Genomic DNA, 18,069 nt, shown 5'->3' on the forward strand with positions numbered 1-18,069 from the left:
CAGCCATAGTGCCCTGGGGGCCATGGGTCCAGGGTCTGCCTGGGTGCTTGCCAGTCCCAGAGGCTGGCATGCCTGGGGAGCAACCCCCCAGCACTAGCAAGGGGATATGACTCAAAATGAGGGGTTCAAGATATCAGGGATGGCACTGGTGACACATTAACTGGACAGAGGAGGCGTAGAGTCCAGGGGTAGAGTCCAGACTGGCGGGGGGAGCACTGAACTGCAGGTCAGGGTCCACGGGACACTGGACACCGCTGGCACGGGATGCAGTGTGCTGCGGTGCTGTCTGCTGCTCAGGCAGCCTCCACTGCTCCTCTCCTCCAAGCTCAGCTCCTGGGGACAGTACGGCGTGCCATGGCCACCAGCCTGCTCCGCATCCCCCCACCCCAGGCACTGCTCCGGCCCCTGGTTGTGCCAGAGAGGCTGCTGCTCGGGCCAGGGCCCAGCAACGTGCCCCAGCGCATCCGGGCTGCAGGCGGACGGCAGATCCTGGGCCACATGCACCCCGAAATGCTGCAGGTGAGCTGCCCCAGCCCAGTCTTCTTCCCCTCCCCTCCTCTCTCTCCCCCCTAAGAGGGGTTGGAATGGCAAGAAGAGCAATAGCAGTGCTGGTCAGTGCCCTGCCACCGCAGGTGATGGATGAGATCAAGGCAGGCATCCAGTACGCCTTCCAGACGCAGAACCAGCTGACCCTGGCCATCAGCGGCAGTGGCCACTGTGCCATGGAGGCCGCCCTCTTCAACCTGCTCGAGTGTGGTGACACCATACTGGTGGCCATCAACGGCATCTGGGGACAACGTGCTGCTGAGATTGCCAGGAGGCTGGGTATGGTGGGGACAGCCAGATGGCGTGGAAGGGCTGAGGGGACCGGGTTTGCAAGCAGGATGCCAAAATGTGAGCCCTGGCTTGCTGTTCCAATCCTGGTGGGAGTGACCAGTGACATGGCTTCCACAGCCAGAGAGCAGTCCAGGTTGTTTCCAGGTGTTCCCTCCATCTAGAGTGGTTTATGGCTTTTCCACTGGGCAGGATGCCAGACCCTGGCAAGTGGTTGCGCTCTTGGTTCACGTGTGACAGATTCCCCTGTGGAGCAGGTGACTGCCCAGTGGGAAATATACCCAAACCTCACTCTTCTCTGCTCAAATTCCTCCCAGGAGCCAATGTCTATGAGCTGCTGAAACCCCCGGGCGAGTATTTCACTCCACGGGACATTGAGGAGGTGAGTGCTGGCCACATGCAATGCAGTGGGCGTGAGCTGACCTCCAGTGTGGTCACCTTCCCTCTGTGTCATGCAGGGCCTGGTGCAGCACAAGCCCTCAGTGCTCTTCATCACCCACGGCGAGTCCTCCACCGGTGTGCTGCAGCCACTGGAGGGGCTGGGCGAGCTGTGCCACCGGTCAGTGCAGGATGGACACCCATGGTCACCCAAGGTCACCACTGGGGGTTGGGCCTGGGGATTTACATGACCTGCGCTCTTCCCTGGCTCTGTGGGTCTGGAAGGTGTTGGTGCCAGTGAGACACGTGGCCCCTGGGGGATGAGGGTGCTAGGGCTGCAGGCAGAGGGGTGGCAAGAGGAGGAGGCAGGGACAGCAGGCTGAGCTCTGTCCTCTCACAGACACGGCTGCCTGCTGCTTGTGGACGCGGTGGCATCACTTGGGGGAGCCCCCATCTTCATGGATCAGCAGGGTAAGAGCCACAGTACCATCATGGGCACTCATGGGACAAGGGGGTTCATGCCTGGGCCAGGGAGAGGGGGCAGCGGGATCAGCCCCTCTGCCCATATTTTGGGCTAGCAGCACTAGAAACTGGTCCAGCTGCAGCCAAGAGAGCCTGTTCCCCTCAAGTGACCATCAGCAGTGCCAGGGGGTCCCCCAAAGCAGCCCAAACACAAGCAGGATCCGTAGCATGTGCCATCCTTGTGCTTCCCACCCACCACTCACAGCTGGGCTGAGGGTACTCAGCATTTTCCCACTGGGAGCGTCTGAACCCTAAGGAGTTGCCTTCCTTTTTGGGCAGAGATCGATGTCCTCTACTCAGGGTCCCAGAAGGTCCTCAACAGCCCCCCTGGCAGTGCCCCCATCTCATTCAGTGAGCGAGCCAGGTAAGAGCAGCCCAGTCCCACTGGGGTGGAAGGCAATGGGGGTGGGGGAGGCAGTCACCTCCCTCCTTTGCCAGCCATTTGCTCCAGTCCCACTCTGTGGAGAGCACGCCCAGCATGTGAAGAGCATGCAGCAGCAGGGCTGTGGAGAGCATGCCCAGCATGTGAAGAGCATGCAGCAGCAGTGCTGTGGGGGCAGAGTCCAGCCCATCTCTGGGCAGAGTCCAGCCCATCTCTGGGCAGAGTCCAACCCATCTCTGGGCAGCGACTGGGTGCTGGAGCCAATCTCTGCACTTGCTTTAGGGGCCACAGGACTGATCCCACCTTGGAGCTGGTAGGGTGAAGGTCCAGCCTCTCCCCAGCATTATGCTTCACCAGGGAGAAGGTGCTGAGAAGGAAGACGAAGCCCCGGTCCTTCTACCTGGATATAGGCTGGCTGGGAAACTACTGGGGCTGCGACGGGGAGCCACGGAGGTGAGGGCAGGCTCCTGGTCACAGATGGCTGCAGCTGTCCCCCATCCAGCCTTCACCCTGGCTCAGGGGCTGCCTGCTCTTCAGGGCTCAGACCCTGCCTGTCCATCACCCTGTCTGCTGGTCACAACCCTCTGCACTAAATGATGGAGAGGGAGAATGCTGTGCGTCTGTGTCCCATACTGCAAGCAAATGGCTGCTCTGCTGCAGCCAGGCTGAACCCCTCTGAGTGCCCCTTGAATTTTGCAGGTACCACCACACGGCCCCCATCAACAGCTTCTTCAGCCTGCGGGAAGGCTTGGCCATGCTGGCAGAGATAGTGAGTGACACCTGGTGGGCAGGGGGACACCAGCAGCGCCGGGTGAGCGCCAGAGATGCCTGTCAGCAGCAGAGACCTTCTCTCTCCTCTCTGCCTGCAGGGTCTGGAGAGCTCCTGGGAGCGACACCGGGCCAACTGCGCCAGGCTGTGCCAGGGGCTGCTCAGCCTGGGGCTTGAGCTCTTTGTGAAGGAGGAGGTGGGTTCAGGGTAGGGGCAGCGTGAGGACACAGCCCAGCGCATCTCAAGATATGCTTGGACAGCTTTTGATACTGGAGAAAAACCAACCCCATTATCAGTGCTCTCTCCTGGCAGTCTGCTGGGCTCACCGGGGGTGGGGCCACAGGATTGAACCCAGTTTCTCTGTTCCCCAGAAGGCGAGACTTCCCACCGTCACCACTGTCAGAGTGCCTGAGGGCTACAACTGGAAGGACATCACAGCCTTTCTGATGGACAACCACGCCATGGAGATCACTGGAGGCCTGGGCCCCACGGTAGACAAGGTGGGCAAAATCCTCCCCTCCTGCTGCCCGTGGCTGGGCACCAAACCCCATGATTCGCTGGATTCACTGCGGCTCTCTGGCCATCGACAGAGTGTGGCTGGCTTTGTCCCACGTCCCATGGCCCGCAGCAATGCATAGCAGCATAACCACACACAATCACCCGCCTAATTGAATAACCACGCACACAATTAGCGGGGTGACACATCTTTAGCGGAACCGGGTGTTAAGTACAGCAAGAGCAGGCAGGGAGCTGTGCACACCCGCTCATGCCTGGTTGTGTGTTCCCCGCCTCCGCACGGGACCCTGCAACCTGCCACGGGCCGCGGGGAGACGGTGCCGAGACACGGAGGCAGAGGTGGGTGCTGCAGGGAGACGCTCGCCCTTCTCCTCCCAGGTCCTGCGCATCGGCCTCATGGGCTGCAACTCGACCGGTGAAAACGTGAACGCGAGTGCTTTCGAAGCCCTGCGAAGACGTCCCCTCTGGCAGCTGCCGCCGCAGCAGGCTGTGAGCTCACCTGCCCGGGGGGCCCGGGGGAGGCGGTGCAGCAATTCCCTCCGCGCCTGGCTGCAGGCAACTGGCAGCAGAGGGACCCCACTGCCTCCCTGGGATGCTGGCAGGAGACACGGCAACACCCAGCAAGCCAGGCAGGAGTGGGAAAGGAGAAGTTGGAATAGCAGGGGACACGGAGGAGAGAGCTGCACTCAACAGACATGAGACGTTTCAAAACCCCTTCTCCCATCATCCCAGTGGCCTGGTCCCCCAGCTCTTCCCCTTCATCAGGGCATGGCAGCCCCTCGGCAAGCTGACACGAGGGCTGGATGCAGAATCTGACCATAGGTCCTTTCCCCTCCCACCACCACCAACCTCAGCTGCCCCTGCACCAGAGCTCTGCAGTGCAGGATGCCAGCCATTCCCCCCAGATTCTGTACCCTGGGGTGAAACACCCGGTGCCCAGCTCTACAAGGGCAGCCAAGAGGCTGTGCAACCCCCCAGCCACAGCAGAAATGAGCTCTCTCCCTGGAACAACTTTTCCTCAATAAAGTGACGTGGCAGCGTGCTGCTCCCAGGACCCTTGCACCTGGCTCTCCTTGCACCCCCCCAGAGTTTTGAGACACCCCAGTGGGGTGGCAGCGGGGCTCCACTCAGCTCTGCTGCGGAATTTCTTGCCGGATCTTGGAGAGGAGCTGGGACATTGCTGAGCGGCGCGCACTGTCCTGGATCCGGTACACCTGAAACTAAGTGGAAGCAGGTAGAAAGTGAGGAGAGAGGCTGCCAGGGGCCAGAGGGCTCCGGGGGGCCAATTCCAGCACATCCCCAGCTGCCCAGCCCAGATGGTTTCTGGGGATGCCTTGCAAGACCAGCTGGAGGCCTGGGGTTACCTGGTTGAGCAGGATGTCAAAGTAGGCTGTGTCCCAATAAGACCCATCCTCGCCGGGGAGCTGCAGGAGAGCTCGGGTGCTGGGGTCTGCCTTCCAGCTGTCAGTGCGTGCAGGGTGGCCAAAATGGAAACGGAGGAAGCGTCGGGGGTCCCGGGCAAAGCTCTCTACTTTATGGTAGAGGGAGGCAAGGTCCATGGCTGCTCCTTGGAAGAGGTTCTCCTCTGGGTTCAGAAAATGGGGCAGGTGCCGGATGGCCAGGCAGCGGAGAAGGATCACCAAGAGCCTGTAGACAGAGCCCTCCAGGTCCTGCCAGTCCTCCAGGGAGGGAAAGAGCTCTGTGCTCCACAGCAGCACCATCTGTGGGGAGGGAGGGAAGAACCCAGGAACAGGCACATAGGCCTGAATTTCCACAAAGGCCAAACCGTCACGCCTGCACGTCACTCATCACAACTGACTGTGGGAAACGAATCATGTCCGGCTTTGGAGCAAAAGATGCTTTTCTGAAGGTCAGATGCATACTGTACCCTTTTTCTTTAAAAAAACCCAACCAGACAACCAACCAATCAAAAAAAAAAAAAATAGCCAACACATCAAAGAATGCAACATAAAGCAAAACACACAGGATTTGGGTTACTTGGAGCTGGAGCCATTCTCAGCAGAAAACACTTCTCTACCCAGGGCCCAGAGAGCTGTCACAAGGAAGAGGACACACCCAGATTGTGCCACCAGGTGCTGTCCCCAGCATGGCCCCTTTCCTGACCAGTATCACCAGTCAGCATAGGTCCAGAGTGCTGAAAACAGGTTGGGTGGGGAGAGGTTTTTTGTCAGCAGAAATGCCACCCTTGGCCCTATACGGTCACCTCCCACCACACCAGGGTATGAGACAATTTGCAGCACGGCAGCACAGTGAAGCCATCCCCAGCAGACACAGGCAGCCTGTGCCAGAGGACACCTAGTGTGTCAACACAGAGCCCGAGCTCTGAATGCATCGAGTGTCTCAGGCTGGAGGTTGCTGGTTCGATCCAAGGAAGAAGGACCAGAGCCCTCTGACCATGGCCAGCAGCAGCACGCATCTTTTGCAAACACAGCCATGGGCTGGTACATCCCAAAGCACTGCAGGCACTCACCCTTGTCAATTGGAATCTTCTGCAGGGGAGCAGCCTTGGCTCTCTTGCCCAGAGAGCCACAGGCCCAACCAGCAGAACCTCCCTACCTTCAGGTAGTTGAAAGTGAGACCTCTTCTCCCACCCTCCTCTCCCCAGTCCTGGTCGCGGAGCTGGTCGAGCAGGCGAAGGCTGTCCAGACGGGGTCCCTTCAGGGTGTCCACTGCGTGCAGCAGCCTCAGGATGGGGAGGTGAGCGGAGGATCTGGAGGGAGAAAGTGGAGTCTGGTGAGAGGGAGGTTAGAGATGTGCACCCTCCCAGGGTGGGGAGAGTGTACCTGCAGTGACTTGGTACCATCTTGGATCCACCTCCTGCACTCACCTCTGGCAAAGCAGAACTTGGGAGGTTTGGAGTGAGATGGGAATGCTGCTGAGCAGCTTCTTCCCGGGCAGAACAAGAGTGGAGCGAAGTAGGGTTGTGCTCCCCTACATACAGTGGAGAGGGCTGCAGGCTGCCTCAGAGGGGAGGCTGCTTTGGTCCCCAAGGAGGGGTCAAATGTCCAGCTGGACCACACTGTGCCCAAAATAAGCCTGGACCGGTCCAGCCAGCCACTCAACCCCTCCACGGGGCTGGGTAGCTGTGGTGGCAGGGGAGATACATGTCACTCCAGCCCCGTTCTCTCCTGCAGCCTGCCCTGGGAGGCACCTCATCACCCTGCTGCTGCCAGATGCCTAGGCTTGTTTCTGAAGCCCAAGCAGGGATCTGAGAGCTGCCACCCTCCACATGGTCAGGGTTCAGCTCCTGCAAATAATTTCAGGGGGCTCCTTCAGTTGCATTCACCCTCTTTCCTTGAGCTGCCTGAAATTTGGCTGAGGCTTTTTGCCAACACCAGGAAGCGGGTTTGGGCATCATGAGGAGGTGACTTCAACCTCTGCTGACATGTCCCCACCCTTTCCTATCCTCTTTTTGCTTACACCCAGCAGTGTTGCCAGCCAGGGGGGATCGCTGGTGCAGGACCACACCACCATGCATGCAGCCAAGCCACTCACCTCCAGCAGTGGGGAGAGGCAGGGACAAAGTGGGCCTCTTCTGTGGCCCTCTGGAGGCTGCCTTCAGGGAAACCCCTGTCAATCTGCCTCCCCTGGAGCTGGAGCGGCTCCTGCTGCCTCCTCACCACCGGAACAATGTCAAAGCGAATGTTCTTCCAGCCGCCACGGATCAGCAGGGAGAGCTCCATGGCATCTTCCTGCAGGTTTTCGGCGCTGACGTCACCTAGATGTGGAGGGTTTGGCAGTAGTGAGGAGGTTAACGCAGCCGGTCCCGCAGGCTGAACCAGGTATGCGCTGCAACGCCTGTGACCCCGTCCCACCCCACTCGACTCCTCCCTTTCCAGTGCTGCAGTTTGGCCATGATTTCCCAGCTAAAACCCCTCTCCCAGCCATGCTGGGGTGGTTCATGGGAAGGAGCATTGCTCCAGTAGGGCTTAAGGTCAGGCACAGCAGGAAGTCTCGAGCAGCCAATTCAGGCTATGCTTCTGGGTGGCTGAACACTGCCAAGCAAAACAATGTGGTCCAAGAAAAATGGACCAGAAAAGGTCTCAGGCTGTGGGAGTAGAGGAAGATGAAGGTCTCTGTCTTGGCTGTGGAGGAAGGAGGGAATGGTGGGCTTGCTGGGGCTGGGTTAGGAGACCTCCAGACCCGCTGGTCCTCTCGCATCACCTTCTCATCAGGACTGAGCTTTACTTCAAGAAGCACCTTTGGAGCATGAAGAAGCTGACAGAACCATTACGGGCATTCCCAGGGTCCCTTCCCACCATGTCTTTCCTGGGGATGCTGGTGCCAGCCGAGGCCTGTGTGTTCACAGGGTCAGACCCGTGCATCAAGGTCTTGGTACAGCTCTGATGCACTCCCAGCTCACCCTCCAAACAGCCTCCTCCAGGGAGCAGGGGGCACTCGGAGGCCAGGAGGCAGGAGGAGAACATGATTAGGGAGAGCCAAGCAGAGCTGGGTGAACCCTTCACCCACCAAGGAGCGTGGCATCAGCCCCAGGTGGAGATGCCTGAGGATGACTCTGCTGCCATGGGATGGCAGGGAGTAGTTTGCATCTCCTCTTCCTTAGCTGAGGACAAAGGCTATCCCAGCACACAGCAGGGTGGTCACTCACCTGCTCATGCAGGCTTTCAGTGGGTCACGCACCCAGGGATCTACGTCCCAGCGTGCTTGCAAAGGGACCACTGCCAAGCTGGGCTTGCCAGCTGTGCTGGAGGCAGCTCCCGGCTGGGAAATGCCCCGCCAGCATACGCACCTGGCTGAAGCAGGAAGCAGCGTTGGCAGTGCACGATGGCTGAAACAAGGAGCTCTTTCAGGTGCTGGAGGACTTTGCCCGGAACCAGACACCTCGCACCATCTCCGTGCTCCACGGCACCCACGACACTGATCCAGTCCTCCAAATCGGTCCCTGGAGAGGGCACTTCCAGATAGCAGGTGCTCAGCCCTGGAGGGTGCCCTCCTGGGGTGTCTCTGGGCTGGCATGCCAACAGCTGCAGGGTATCGCCGTCGATCCGCAGGGGCATCTCTACAGTGACAGCATCCTCAGAGGCACAGAGAGCGAACTCTAAGGCTTCCAGGTTCCGGGCATAGTCCACAAGGAAGCGGGGCTCCCTGGCATGGACACCCTCCAACAGTGTCAGCAGGATGTCCTCAGCCCGCTGGAAATTCTCCAGCCGCTCCCTCTCGCGGGACACGATCACCCCGAGGTAGCTGTGCCAGAGGGAAGTGTTGGCTTCCATGGCAGCTCTGCTGCCGTTGTGAGCCTGCTCTGAGCAGGAGTAAAAATACGTGGGCAGGGAGGGTAGAGCTGTGTGCCCTCGTGGGGAGGGTGGAGGGAAGCCACAGCTGGGCGTTGACAAGCACCAGTGCTGGGTGACTCCCAGGGAGAGGTACTGGGAGCAGCATGTCCCACTGGGGCAGACCCAGGGTGGGGGATTGAGTCACACCGTGGCCCTCCTCCGGCACTCCAGAAGGGTGACAGCGAGCGCTCAGCTGATGGGACATGCCAGGATAAGGCTGTGGTCTCCCACACTTCTCTTGACAGAGGCTGCGTGCCGGCAGCATCCCCTCACAGCCAGTGCCAGGTGAAGGCGAACCCACCTGCCCTCGACGCCCTGGCCAGAACAGTTTTGCCCGCTGGCCCGGGCTGCCATCTCCAGGCTCCCAAGCCGTATGCGCCACTGGAGCTGGCACAGCGCTGCCGGTTCTGCGGGAGGGCTGCGTGAAGCCTGGTGCCCGCCTCTAGGCCGGTGCCAGAAGCAGCCTGCAGGCCCAGGTTGCATCGCTGTCAACGATCAGGCTTCCAGCTTCAGCTTCGCCATCAGGCTTCCAGCTTTTCGGGATGCGGGCACCCCCAGCGCTGCTCGCCGCCGGGCTGACCCACAGACGCCCGCCCCGAGATAGAGCCCGGCCGCCCCGCAGGCCCGGCCCGCTGCCCCGGGCGCGGTTTCCTGCGCCGGGTGCGGGGCCAATCGCCCCCGGAAACAGAGGAGGGAAGCGTTGCTTTGGACTCCCAGAGATCCGCCGTGCGGGTGCGCGTGCGGGAGCGGCGGGGCCCAGCGCCGTGCGGATCCGTCAGCCCGGCTGGCCCGGGCCATCGGTCCGTTCCGCCACGCCGAGCGCTGCCCGGCGGGCTCCGTAAGCCCCGCTCAAGGAATGCCGGCAGGGACTGGCCGTACCCTCTCCAGCCGCGCCCACCCCCCCCTCCATCTCCACAGATCTCCGGGAGCGGTGAATTTCGGGCACGTTGGGCTCTCTTTGACATCGCCGTGCCCTTTGCCCGACCTTTCGGGGCTTCCTCCGGCGAAAGCAGGAGCTGTAAATGATTAATGGTGGAAGGCCGCCTCCTAGCATGAACCACGCGTGGTTCATCAGCCGTCCAGGTTTCCCTGCATAACTGATCCTGCCCTTGGGTCAGAGTAGGGAAGGGGATTGGGGGAGTGGGAAGGCTCCGTGGCAAGCAGGGGGCCCCTGTGGCATAAGGAGCCCGAGCCGAGCATGGGAAACCCGCCTTACTGGGGTAGGGGAGGTGAGCAATGCAATGGCCGCATGGCTGGGCCTCCCACCTCCTGCGGCTCAGGCTTACCCTTTTATAGAGCCCGGATGAGGTTTCTGGATCTCCCCAGGGTTTTTTCCAGTTCTCCGTGTGCCTCCTTCAGTCCCCTGTGACTGAGGAGCGGACCTGAAGGTAGGGGTCTGTCCCTCACGGCCATCTATCCTTCTGCCAGCTGACTGAAGGAGCTCTGTCTGCGTCCCTGGAGAGCACAAGGCTCAGAGCTCTCACCTGCAGAGCATCTCTGAGCACCTGCAGTTCGAGCTGTGGAGATGAACAGTAGCCAGCACTGGGCTTCTCAGTACTGGAAGGCTGGGGGTGCTCAGGGCTGGGAAGCCTCAGCCAGATTTTAAAAGCCTGACAATGGATGACAGGCTCTGAGTCTCCTTACCTGAGCCCTGCACTCCAGGTTTCACCTGACCTGAGCAGGGGATACTCAGTCCCCCACACTAATGGTTGTCCCAACCAGGTCTGAGTGTGCAGATTGTTCTTTACCCTCTTCTGTCATGTGGGAAAGACAAGCTGGCTGGCATCCCAGAGAGGGAACAAAAGTGACAGACTCCCTGCTGCCAAAGTGGGGCTCCTGTGGGCTTCACCCTCCCCATCAGAGTGGTCTGGGCTTATCCTGAAGGATGCTGAACCCGAGCCAGGCAAGAAAGATGACTGCTCCATGCACTGGTATGGGAAAAAAGAAGGCAGAGAGATGCAGGCCACCACTTTTCTGTGGGTGGTGGGTGGCAGTTCACTGCTGGCAGGGTTGCCCTAGGAGCATCATTTTGTCATGGGTGGAGTCCCTGCTGTGGCAGCAGCCAGGACATTCCTTCTGTCAGTGCCTGGCTGGGATGCTGGAGGAGGCCATGGGGATCATGCAGAAGCTGGACTGAGAGCAGCCATGGCACTATAGGAAGATAAGGCTGGTCAGGGCAGGGAGACGTGTATGTCCCCCCAGATGTCTTGGTGCTAGTAGGGTAACCATACCCTCTTGGCAACGGTGCTGGCTGACCCCACAGTGTGACCCTGTTCCCATCACTGCTAGAGTTCTGATGCCAGGAGGAGTGAGTGTGATGTAATCTCGGCTCATCACTGCCTTTGGCACTTGCACTTTTTGGACCTCTACATGCCACAATCAAGAGGTTGGTGCTGCAAAATGCTGCCTTCTGCCCCTTCCTGCAGGCCAGCGCTTTTCCCCTTTGTCCTTTCCCCTATCCCCCTTCCTCCTTTCCTCTCCACCTTTTCCTTCCTCCTTCTTCCTTCCTCTTTTTCCCCCTTCCCCTTCTTCACCCTTCCTCTTTCTCCTTTCCCCTTCCTCTACCTCTTCCTCTCCTCTTCCCATTCCTTCCTCTCCCCTGCAGGTAAGGGGCCAGGGGCAGACCCTGGAGGAGCAGCTTCCTGGCTGCTGCCAGGCACAGTCAGAGAAGGAAGAGTGATGCTAGGTGGTGGCACATCTGGAGACACAACTGGCAGCCAGGAGAGGTGGGAGCAGCTGGAGGTTCTGCCAGAACTCTGGGCAGGAGGGAGCAGAGCTGGCATGGGGAGGGAATGATGCAGATCAGGTGCTGGGGGACAGCAGTAACTCCATCCTGCATGGATGGGTGGGTGAGCCCTGGCTGGAGCCATGCCACATGGAGTGAGCTACAGAGCAGGCGTGGCACACAGCTGGATGGTCAGGACAGTGCCAGGACCCTCAACCCCGCCATCAGCCCAAATTGAGCACAACTCCATGGGAGGCAAGACGCTGGGGAAAAAATTCCTAGTGAGAAGGTCGGTGAGGCCATGGAATACATGGCTGGAGTGTGCAGTGCCCTGCCTGGACGAGTCACCAGAGGCTGGCTGCAAGTGCCCTGGTACTGGCAGAGAGTCCGGGCTGAATGAGCTAATTGCTCCTTTTCCATCTCGGCATTTTATGGTTCTGTGAATTTTTTCTGTTAGAAACAGGACAGAGAAAACAACCCAAAAATAAGAGCAAGGGCAAGCAAGAGAGAGGAGAAAACCCCGGGGCATGGGAGCACTAGGCGTTGCAGGGGTGGGCGAGGGGCTGCAACGAGCCTCCAGTGTCCCTCACCCAGCTCACCTCTCTGTAGAACACTGCTGCACCCTGGACCCTGCAAGATGCCATTGTCACCTAGCAGAAAGACACTGGGGGGCTGAGGAACTGACAGAGGACAGGGACACTGGGATGCAGAGGGTAGGTGATGCTCTACCCCTACACACTGGCTCCACACCAATGTCAGCACTTCTGCACCCCAGAAGCCCCCCAGAGTGGCATGGCCCCCAGCAAAATGGCTGGGATGGGGAGGGGGGACAAAGGCAGGGAAGGCAGAGAGGAAGAGAGAGTAATTTAACATGACAGGCTGTTTATTTTGGCAAAAAGGGTCTCTTTTCAACAGATTTCAAAGCTTGGCCCCAGGGCTGGGGGGAACCACACAGAGGGGTGGGAGGAGGTGAGGGGTGTGAGGCGGGGGGGGGGTTCAATGGGGCACCCAGACTGAGAGGAATGGAGAAGAATCCCCCAAATCCCCCATCTGTTTGTCCCTGGGGCACTGCTCCAGTTGTGCTTGCGTGCTCCTGTGGGGTGTCCCCCTGCAGGGTGCCCCCCTGGGCGTCCGCGCACTCCTGCACACACGTGCTTGCCTGCATGCACCAGCACACGTTCGCACGCTCCCCCTGCCCCTGCTCCTTCCCCCAGGCCAGGGCTCAGCTGGAGTCTTGGCTTCCCCCAGTGACATTTCAAAAGAGGCTGTTTATTTAAAAAAAAAAAAAAAAAAAAAAAGGGGAAAAAATTGCTAGGAAAGAAATAATTATTATAATCACATTAAGAGCTTTGGCTGTAAAAAACCCTGCGAGGGCGCAGGGAAGGAGCCGGGGCTGCTCTCGGCAGGGAGTGCAGGGGGCGGTTTTCCTGCCTTGTGCGCTTTTATTTTCCAGTCCAGGTCCAACAACTTCTCCCCTCCTCCCCTTTTCCTCTTCTTTATCCTGGGAAATGAAAACAATTTATTTAATGATGGATCGTTCCTTTCTCTGGTCACTGACCTTCTGTGTGAATTTCTGCTGAGCTCGGCGGAAAACACGAGGCTGGGTTGTGGATCACATCTGTGGGTGGGGGAGGGGGGGAGCTCACCCTCATCCTTCCCAAAATCCACAGCAACTGTTCTGGGGAGCGGATCGGGGCTGGCCCGGAAGGTCCCCACCACAGTGGGAATTGTTGCTGCAGGCACTGTCCCTGGAGACTGGGGGCTTTGGGGGCAGATATGGGGGCTGGTGCAGCCCCCAGAGCCCTTCCACCCCATCCCCTTCTCTCCTGGAGCACCCTCAGTGGTTCCCAGCATCCACTGCCCTCTCCCTCACCTGGGCTGGGGTGCAAGGGCTGGGCTGGGGTGCGGTACCGAAGTGGGAGTGAGGAACAAAGGAGTGGCCTCCATCCTGCCAACAGTCTTTGCTGCCCAGTGAGGCTTTCCTTGCTCAAGGTGTCTGCCGAAAAGTGGTTTTTGGACCTCACCAGAGATGAGACCAGGGAGGCATGTGGGGCTGCATGGGTCTCCCAGCACTGGCCAGCAATGTATCCCCTGTAGCAGGCAGTCTGGCTTCTGGCCAGCCCACTGCTTGACTGGGTTCTGCTCCCTGGGGAGGGGAATGCTGGAGCAGTGAGGGAAAGGGACAGGATCACAGCAACCTTTGGTTCAGGGGGCTGTCAACACCTAGCATGCATGCCCCAGGGCCCCAGGCATGGGTGCAGCTCTTCGTCCCTGCAGTCCCTGGTCCCTGGTCCCTGCCTGTCCTACTCAATCCCCTGCTCAACCCCCAGCTGACCTGTGGAGCTGGAATGGAGCAATCCAGCATCCAGCCCCCTCCCCTATGGCCCTTCATCTGCCATGGCCTGTTGCTCAAAGCATGGTTCTTGTAAAAATGCGTAAATATTTATACAAGAATAATTTAAAAAACATGGTCTGTCAAATAATCAAAGCAGCAGAACATCCGAGGAGCTTTCAGCTGGATTGGGAAACCCGGTGTTGCTTTCCGATGCCCCGCTGCAATGCTGGAGGTGCTCATGGCCAGCCCCAGCCCTGTGGGGGGCTGGACTCGCCGACACAAGTTCACAAGAACTTTGAAGTCTTCATTAATGTGGTCCCATGGTAACGGGTGGCTTTCGCTTGCATCAACCCAGCTGCCTGCTGCAGGAGTCAGAGCCAGGGATGGCACCTCACCAAGCACTGGTTTCAGCCTCATGTCCTGGTTTCAGCACTGTTCCCCTGCACTAGGACTGCATCAGGAGCAGGAGATATCCCTGGATGAAGTGTTTTGTCCTGACCTGCATGGTGAGGCCAGTGTTGGAAGGATGGCAGCTGAGCTGGTAGGGTGACCCCTGGTGCTATGGGGTGGCTGGAGTACCCCCCTATAGTACCCTCCGGAGGTGGCAGCACCCTCAGCATTTCAAAAGCTTGCCTTTGCAGTGCTGGGGTGAGAGCCTTGGACCAGGGAATTCCCCCTGGGGAATAGGATTTGTGTCCATCTCAATGGTCCCACCTCCCTGTTTACACTGGTGTCAGCAGATGCCAGCAGAGCCACAGCTGTGTCGTGTCCTGGTGGCACCGTGTCCAACCAGCACCACCGAGCAGCCCTGAACTGGTGCTCCCCAGGGGAACAGCACCTGGAGCCTCCCAGTCCCATGTCCTTCTGCTCGCTCTGGGGCTCCTCTGGCTGGGGCAAGTTAGGAGACACAACTGCCACCCAGGGATGTCCCTGCCACAGTAGCTTAGATGACACATGGCCACCAGATGCCTAGGCCGTGTGGTTCGGGAGGGGTCCCAGGGTGGCAGGGGAAGGAGAAGGGATGGCAGAGGGGCAGGGGTACCCCCTGTTCCCACAGCCTTGTAGAGCAGAAGCAGGCATCGTGGGGGCTCAGGCACTGCACAGGGAGCGGGAGCTGGGTGTTGCAGTAACCTCCATCCTCCTGGCTGCTCTCCAGCCCCTTCCCACCACCCACATCTGTGTGTGCAATCTGTGTTGCTGCATTCTTTGAGCCTGGGCCAAATAAAAGGTTCAAACACTTTCATTAAATGTCAGCTCCCCTCAAACTCTCACACACCTCCCTGGGCTACCTGGCTGCCTCTCCCACCCTGGGTAGGGGGTTCCTGGGACCAGTTCTCCCCATGGGAGGTGATGCTTGTGCAGCACATGTGTTCAGCATCCACAGGGAACACTCTCTGGGTTTGGCCCAACTAGCTGGAAAGGAGGGAAGAGCCAAATCCAAACCATGTGCTGACCTGCAGCCCCCTCCGTCCTAAAGCATCCATGCTGAATGCACTCTGGATCATTAATAGCTCCCCAGGTCCCTTCCACACGTCCTGTCCCCCAAGCAGAGAGTCTGGCTGGAATGGAGGGTGGGTTGTGTTGTGTGCTCTTTTCCACTGGTTTTCTAGGACTGCCTTTTGTGAGAGGCAGTGGGCAACCACAGACCTGTGAGAGGCAGCTGGGAGGAACCCGGGTCAACTGCCTGTGTATTTGGGGCAACCCTGAAACTGTGATGCCAAGTAGAGACAGGCTTGGGGCCACCAGAAGGATCTCTGCCTCTGTCCCTCGCTTCTGGAGGCAGCATCCACCTCTCCCTCTGGCACGGCTTTGCAATGGGGAGCTGGTCCCATAGCATGCCTGGTGCCAACTGGCCTTCTCAACCCTCTTGTTGGGTGCTTCTGGAGTCTGGGAGGGAGTACCAAGTCCAAGCACTCTGGGACCTATGATGGGGTGATTCGCTGAGGAGCATTCCTGGCTGCGGGTGCCGGGGGAGCTGGAATGAGCATCTGGATGCCCCTGGGACCTTCACAGTCCTCTCCACAGCCTGACAACCCCCTTGGGATGGGTGTGGTGGGTCCTGGCCCTGTTTTGAGGGCCATCAAGGAGCTGGACACCACAAAGGTGATGGCAGGTGGAGGAAAAGGGCATCTGTTTCTGGAGAGGGAGCGGGTGGTGGAGGACAGAGTTTGGCCAGATGGTGTGGGGAAAGGGCTGCTTTCCCCCATGCTCCCCCCAGCATTTTCAACACAGAGCCCAGCTTCACACCAGCTCCAGCTTTGGGCCCAGAGGAAATGTCTGCATCTGGGGCCCACAGCTGTTCTCCCTGCTCAGTTTACTGCTTCCAATTTAATGTCCTGGGGAGTTGGGCTGGGATGACACGGGGGGAGCATTGTCATGCTTCTCTGTGAGAAGCGTGCCTGGAAGAAAATCCTCCCCTCACGCTTGTGATGGCTGCCCTTCCTCTCTCACAGGGGAAAACCCACCGTGAGAAGCCTAGGTTGGCCCCTGTGGGGATGCTCATGGCAGAGGGGCAGGTTGGTGCCACAATGTCCCTGTGTTCCTTGGAAGCTGAGCTTGCAGCAGGGCCTGTCATGGCACCAGCAGAGCCAGGATATAGAACTTCTGGGATCGTGGGGCTCACTCTCACAGGTGCAAGGTGGCAGATGGTGACAGCCAGAAGACCACCCCCCCAGTCACTCCCCAAAAGAGTTGGGTCTTGGTTGCAACCTCAAGCCACAGATGGGCTGCGTGGGGAGGATGGCAGTGCCCCTGCTGCCTCCCCCCACGGCATCCCCTGGGGCCGGGGCCAGGGCAGGGGTGTGCAGCCTAATGCCTTCCAGAAGATCAGCGGGGAATGGCCAGGGAGGGTAATTCATATCAAACCCATAAAACCTTTATTAGTGTCCCAGGGGAGAAATCCGGATGTGGCCGTTTATTTATTTTGGAATTCGTTTTTTTTTTTTCTCTTTTCCTTTTAACATTTTCTTCCTAGAGATTTTTAAAGGGACAGGGTCACCTCTATGGGTTCGGCAATGAGGCTTAGCCAGGGCTGCCTGCCTTGGGGGCATTTGGTCCTGGAGCACTGGTGCCAGCTGTGGTGCACTGGTTTCCCAGGGGTCAGGCTGGTCTTGGAATCCAGCATTTGGGCCACTCTGAGGGGGAGCAGGTCCTGGAGCTGCCAGGGGTGCCATGCTGCCCCAGAGCCCCACAGTGTGCCCCTGCGTGCTGCATCCCTGCTTCCCACTTTTTGCCCTCCACCCTTCACCCTGTGCCTTCATGTCCTTAACTACAGAGAGATGATGATCCCCATGCCAGCAGTGCGTGGGTGAGGATTTTGGGAGCACCCTTGTGCCGATGGCAGAGCACGGCCCCCAGTGAGGCAGACTTTCCATGGCACTGTCCGTGGCTGGTCCTCACCCAGTCCTGATGTTGTTCACTCTTTACATAATTTCTTCCTTGGCCCCTTTTCAGGTGTACCTCGCAATCCTGACAGCAGAGGATATTTATACAGCAGGGGTGTGGAATAACATGGAAAACCTCTGGAGCTGAGAATGGATTCCCACATTGTGCCAGCACCAGAGGTAGGTGATGGGCCTCCCCAGTTTTTCTGGGGCTGGAGGGGGTTTTCCCTCACATCCACCCTGGCACCTTGGATGCTTTTGCCGTGGGACAAGTTGGGCACCAGGAGGTGGGAGAGGACCCTGAGGCCCCCACCCCCAATCCAGCAGGTTCCTTCACCCCAGCACTTGCCCACAGTGGCACAGGTAGTGCTCATCATTAATTGATAATTAATCAGAACCATTGGTGTTTTTGATGGGTCTCCCTGGGGGCAGCCTTCCACTTTCCTGGGAGCTCAGCCTCTCCCAATAAAACCATTTCCCGATGATAAATGTAGGGTGGGTGTGTTTGTTTTGCTTGTTTTTTTTTTTCTGCAGTAGACAAAGAAGCCCTTGAGCCTGGAGTGTAACCTAAAACATGGCATTCCTGAAAAGAATTTCCTGATAATATTTTTAGCACCTGGAAAAAAAAAAAAAAAGAAAAAAAAAGAGGGGGAGAGAAAAAAAAAAACGCCAGAAAAAAGGATGACCAGTGGGTTTTTTTCTGCTTCACTCTCTTTTTTTTTTTTCCCCTCATCAGTCCTCTGTTTTAAGGGAGCAGAGGGGAACGTGCTGAGCCTGCTGGGGGAGCGGCTGGCGCGGAGGGGCTCGGCGCCCACGCCGTGGTTTGGGGGTGGGTAGCGCTCGACCGCGCGGGGGACAGAGGGGGGTGCGGGAGGAGGTGGGGGTCCCCGCTGGCGGTGCCCGCGCTGAC

General features: G+C 58.8%; 2 protein-coding genes across 3 annotated transcripts; one reads left to right on the plus strand and one right to left on the minus strand.

Annotated features, from left to right (window-relative positions):
* The first annotated feature begins 245 nt into the window (after positions 1-245).
* AGXT (alanine--glyoxylate and serine--pyruvate aminotransferase) lies at positions 246-4,455 on the plus strand. Of its 2 annotated transcripts, none has more exons than XM_018083067.2 (11): positions 246-519; positions 633-825; positions 1,152-1,216; positions 1,293-1,393; positions 1,613-1,683; positions 2,014-2,098; positions 2,474-2,569; positions 2,816-2,885; positions 2,986-3,081; positions 3,257-3,385; positions 3,780-4,455. In XM_018083067.2, the coding sequence occupies exons 1-11, from the start codon at positions 265-267 to the stop codon at positions 4,098-4,100; spliced, it is 1,482 nt and encodes a 493-aa protein (XP_017938556.2). In that variant the 5' UTR covers positions 246-264; the 3' UTR covers positions 4,101-4,455. The 2 variants fall into 2 exon arrangements, with proteins under 2 accessions (XP_017938556.2, XP_029819545.1); XM_029963685.1 differs by having other exon boundaries at positions 3,260-3,385.
* A 73-nt stretch (positions 4,456-4,528) lies between these two features.
* On the minus strand, positions 4,529-8,656 carry MAB21L4 (mab-21 like 4). The gene is made up of 5 exons (XM_018083096.2): positions 8,173-8,656; positions 6,918-7,140; positions 5,979-6,132; positions 4,766-5,122; positions 4,529-4,621 (listed from the first exon to the last, which is right to left on the minus strand). The coding sequence occupies exons 1-5, from the start codon at positions 8,654-8,656 to the stop codon at positions 4,529-4,531; spliced, it is 1,311 nt and encodes a 436-aa protein (XP_017938585.2).
* Positions 8,657-18,069: the final 9,413 nt, after the last annotated feature.

The sequence above is a fragment of the Manacus vitellinus genome, unplaced genomic scaffold, assembly GCF_001715985.3.
Source record: "Manacus vitellinus isolate BGI_N305 unplaced genomic scaffold, ASM171598v3 scaffold_60_pilon, whole genome shotgun sequence".
Lineage (NCBI taxonomy): Eukaryota > Metazoa > Chordata > Aves > Passeriformes > Pipridae > Manacus > Manacus vitellinus.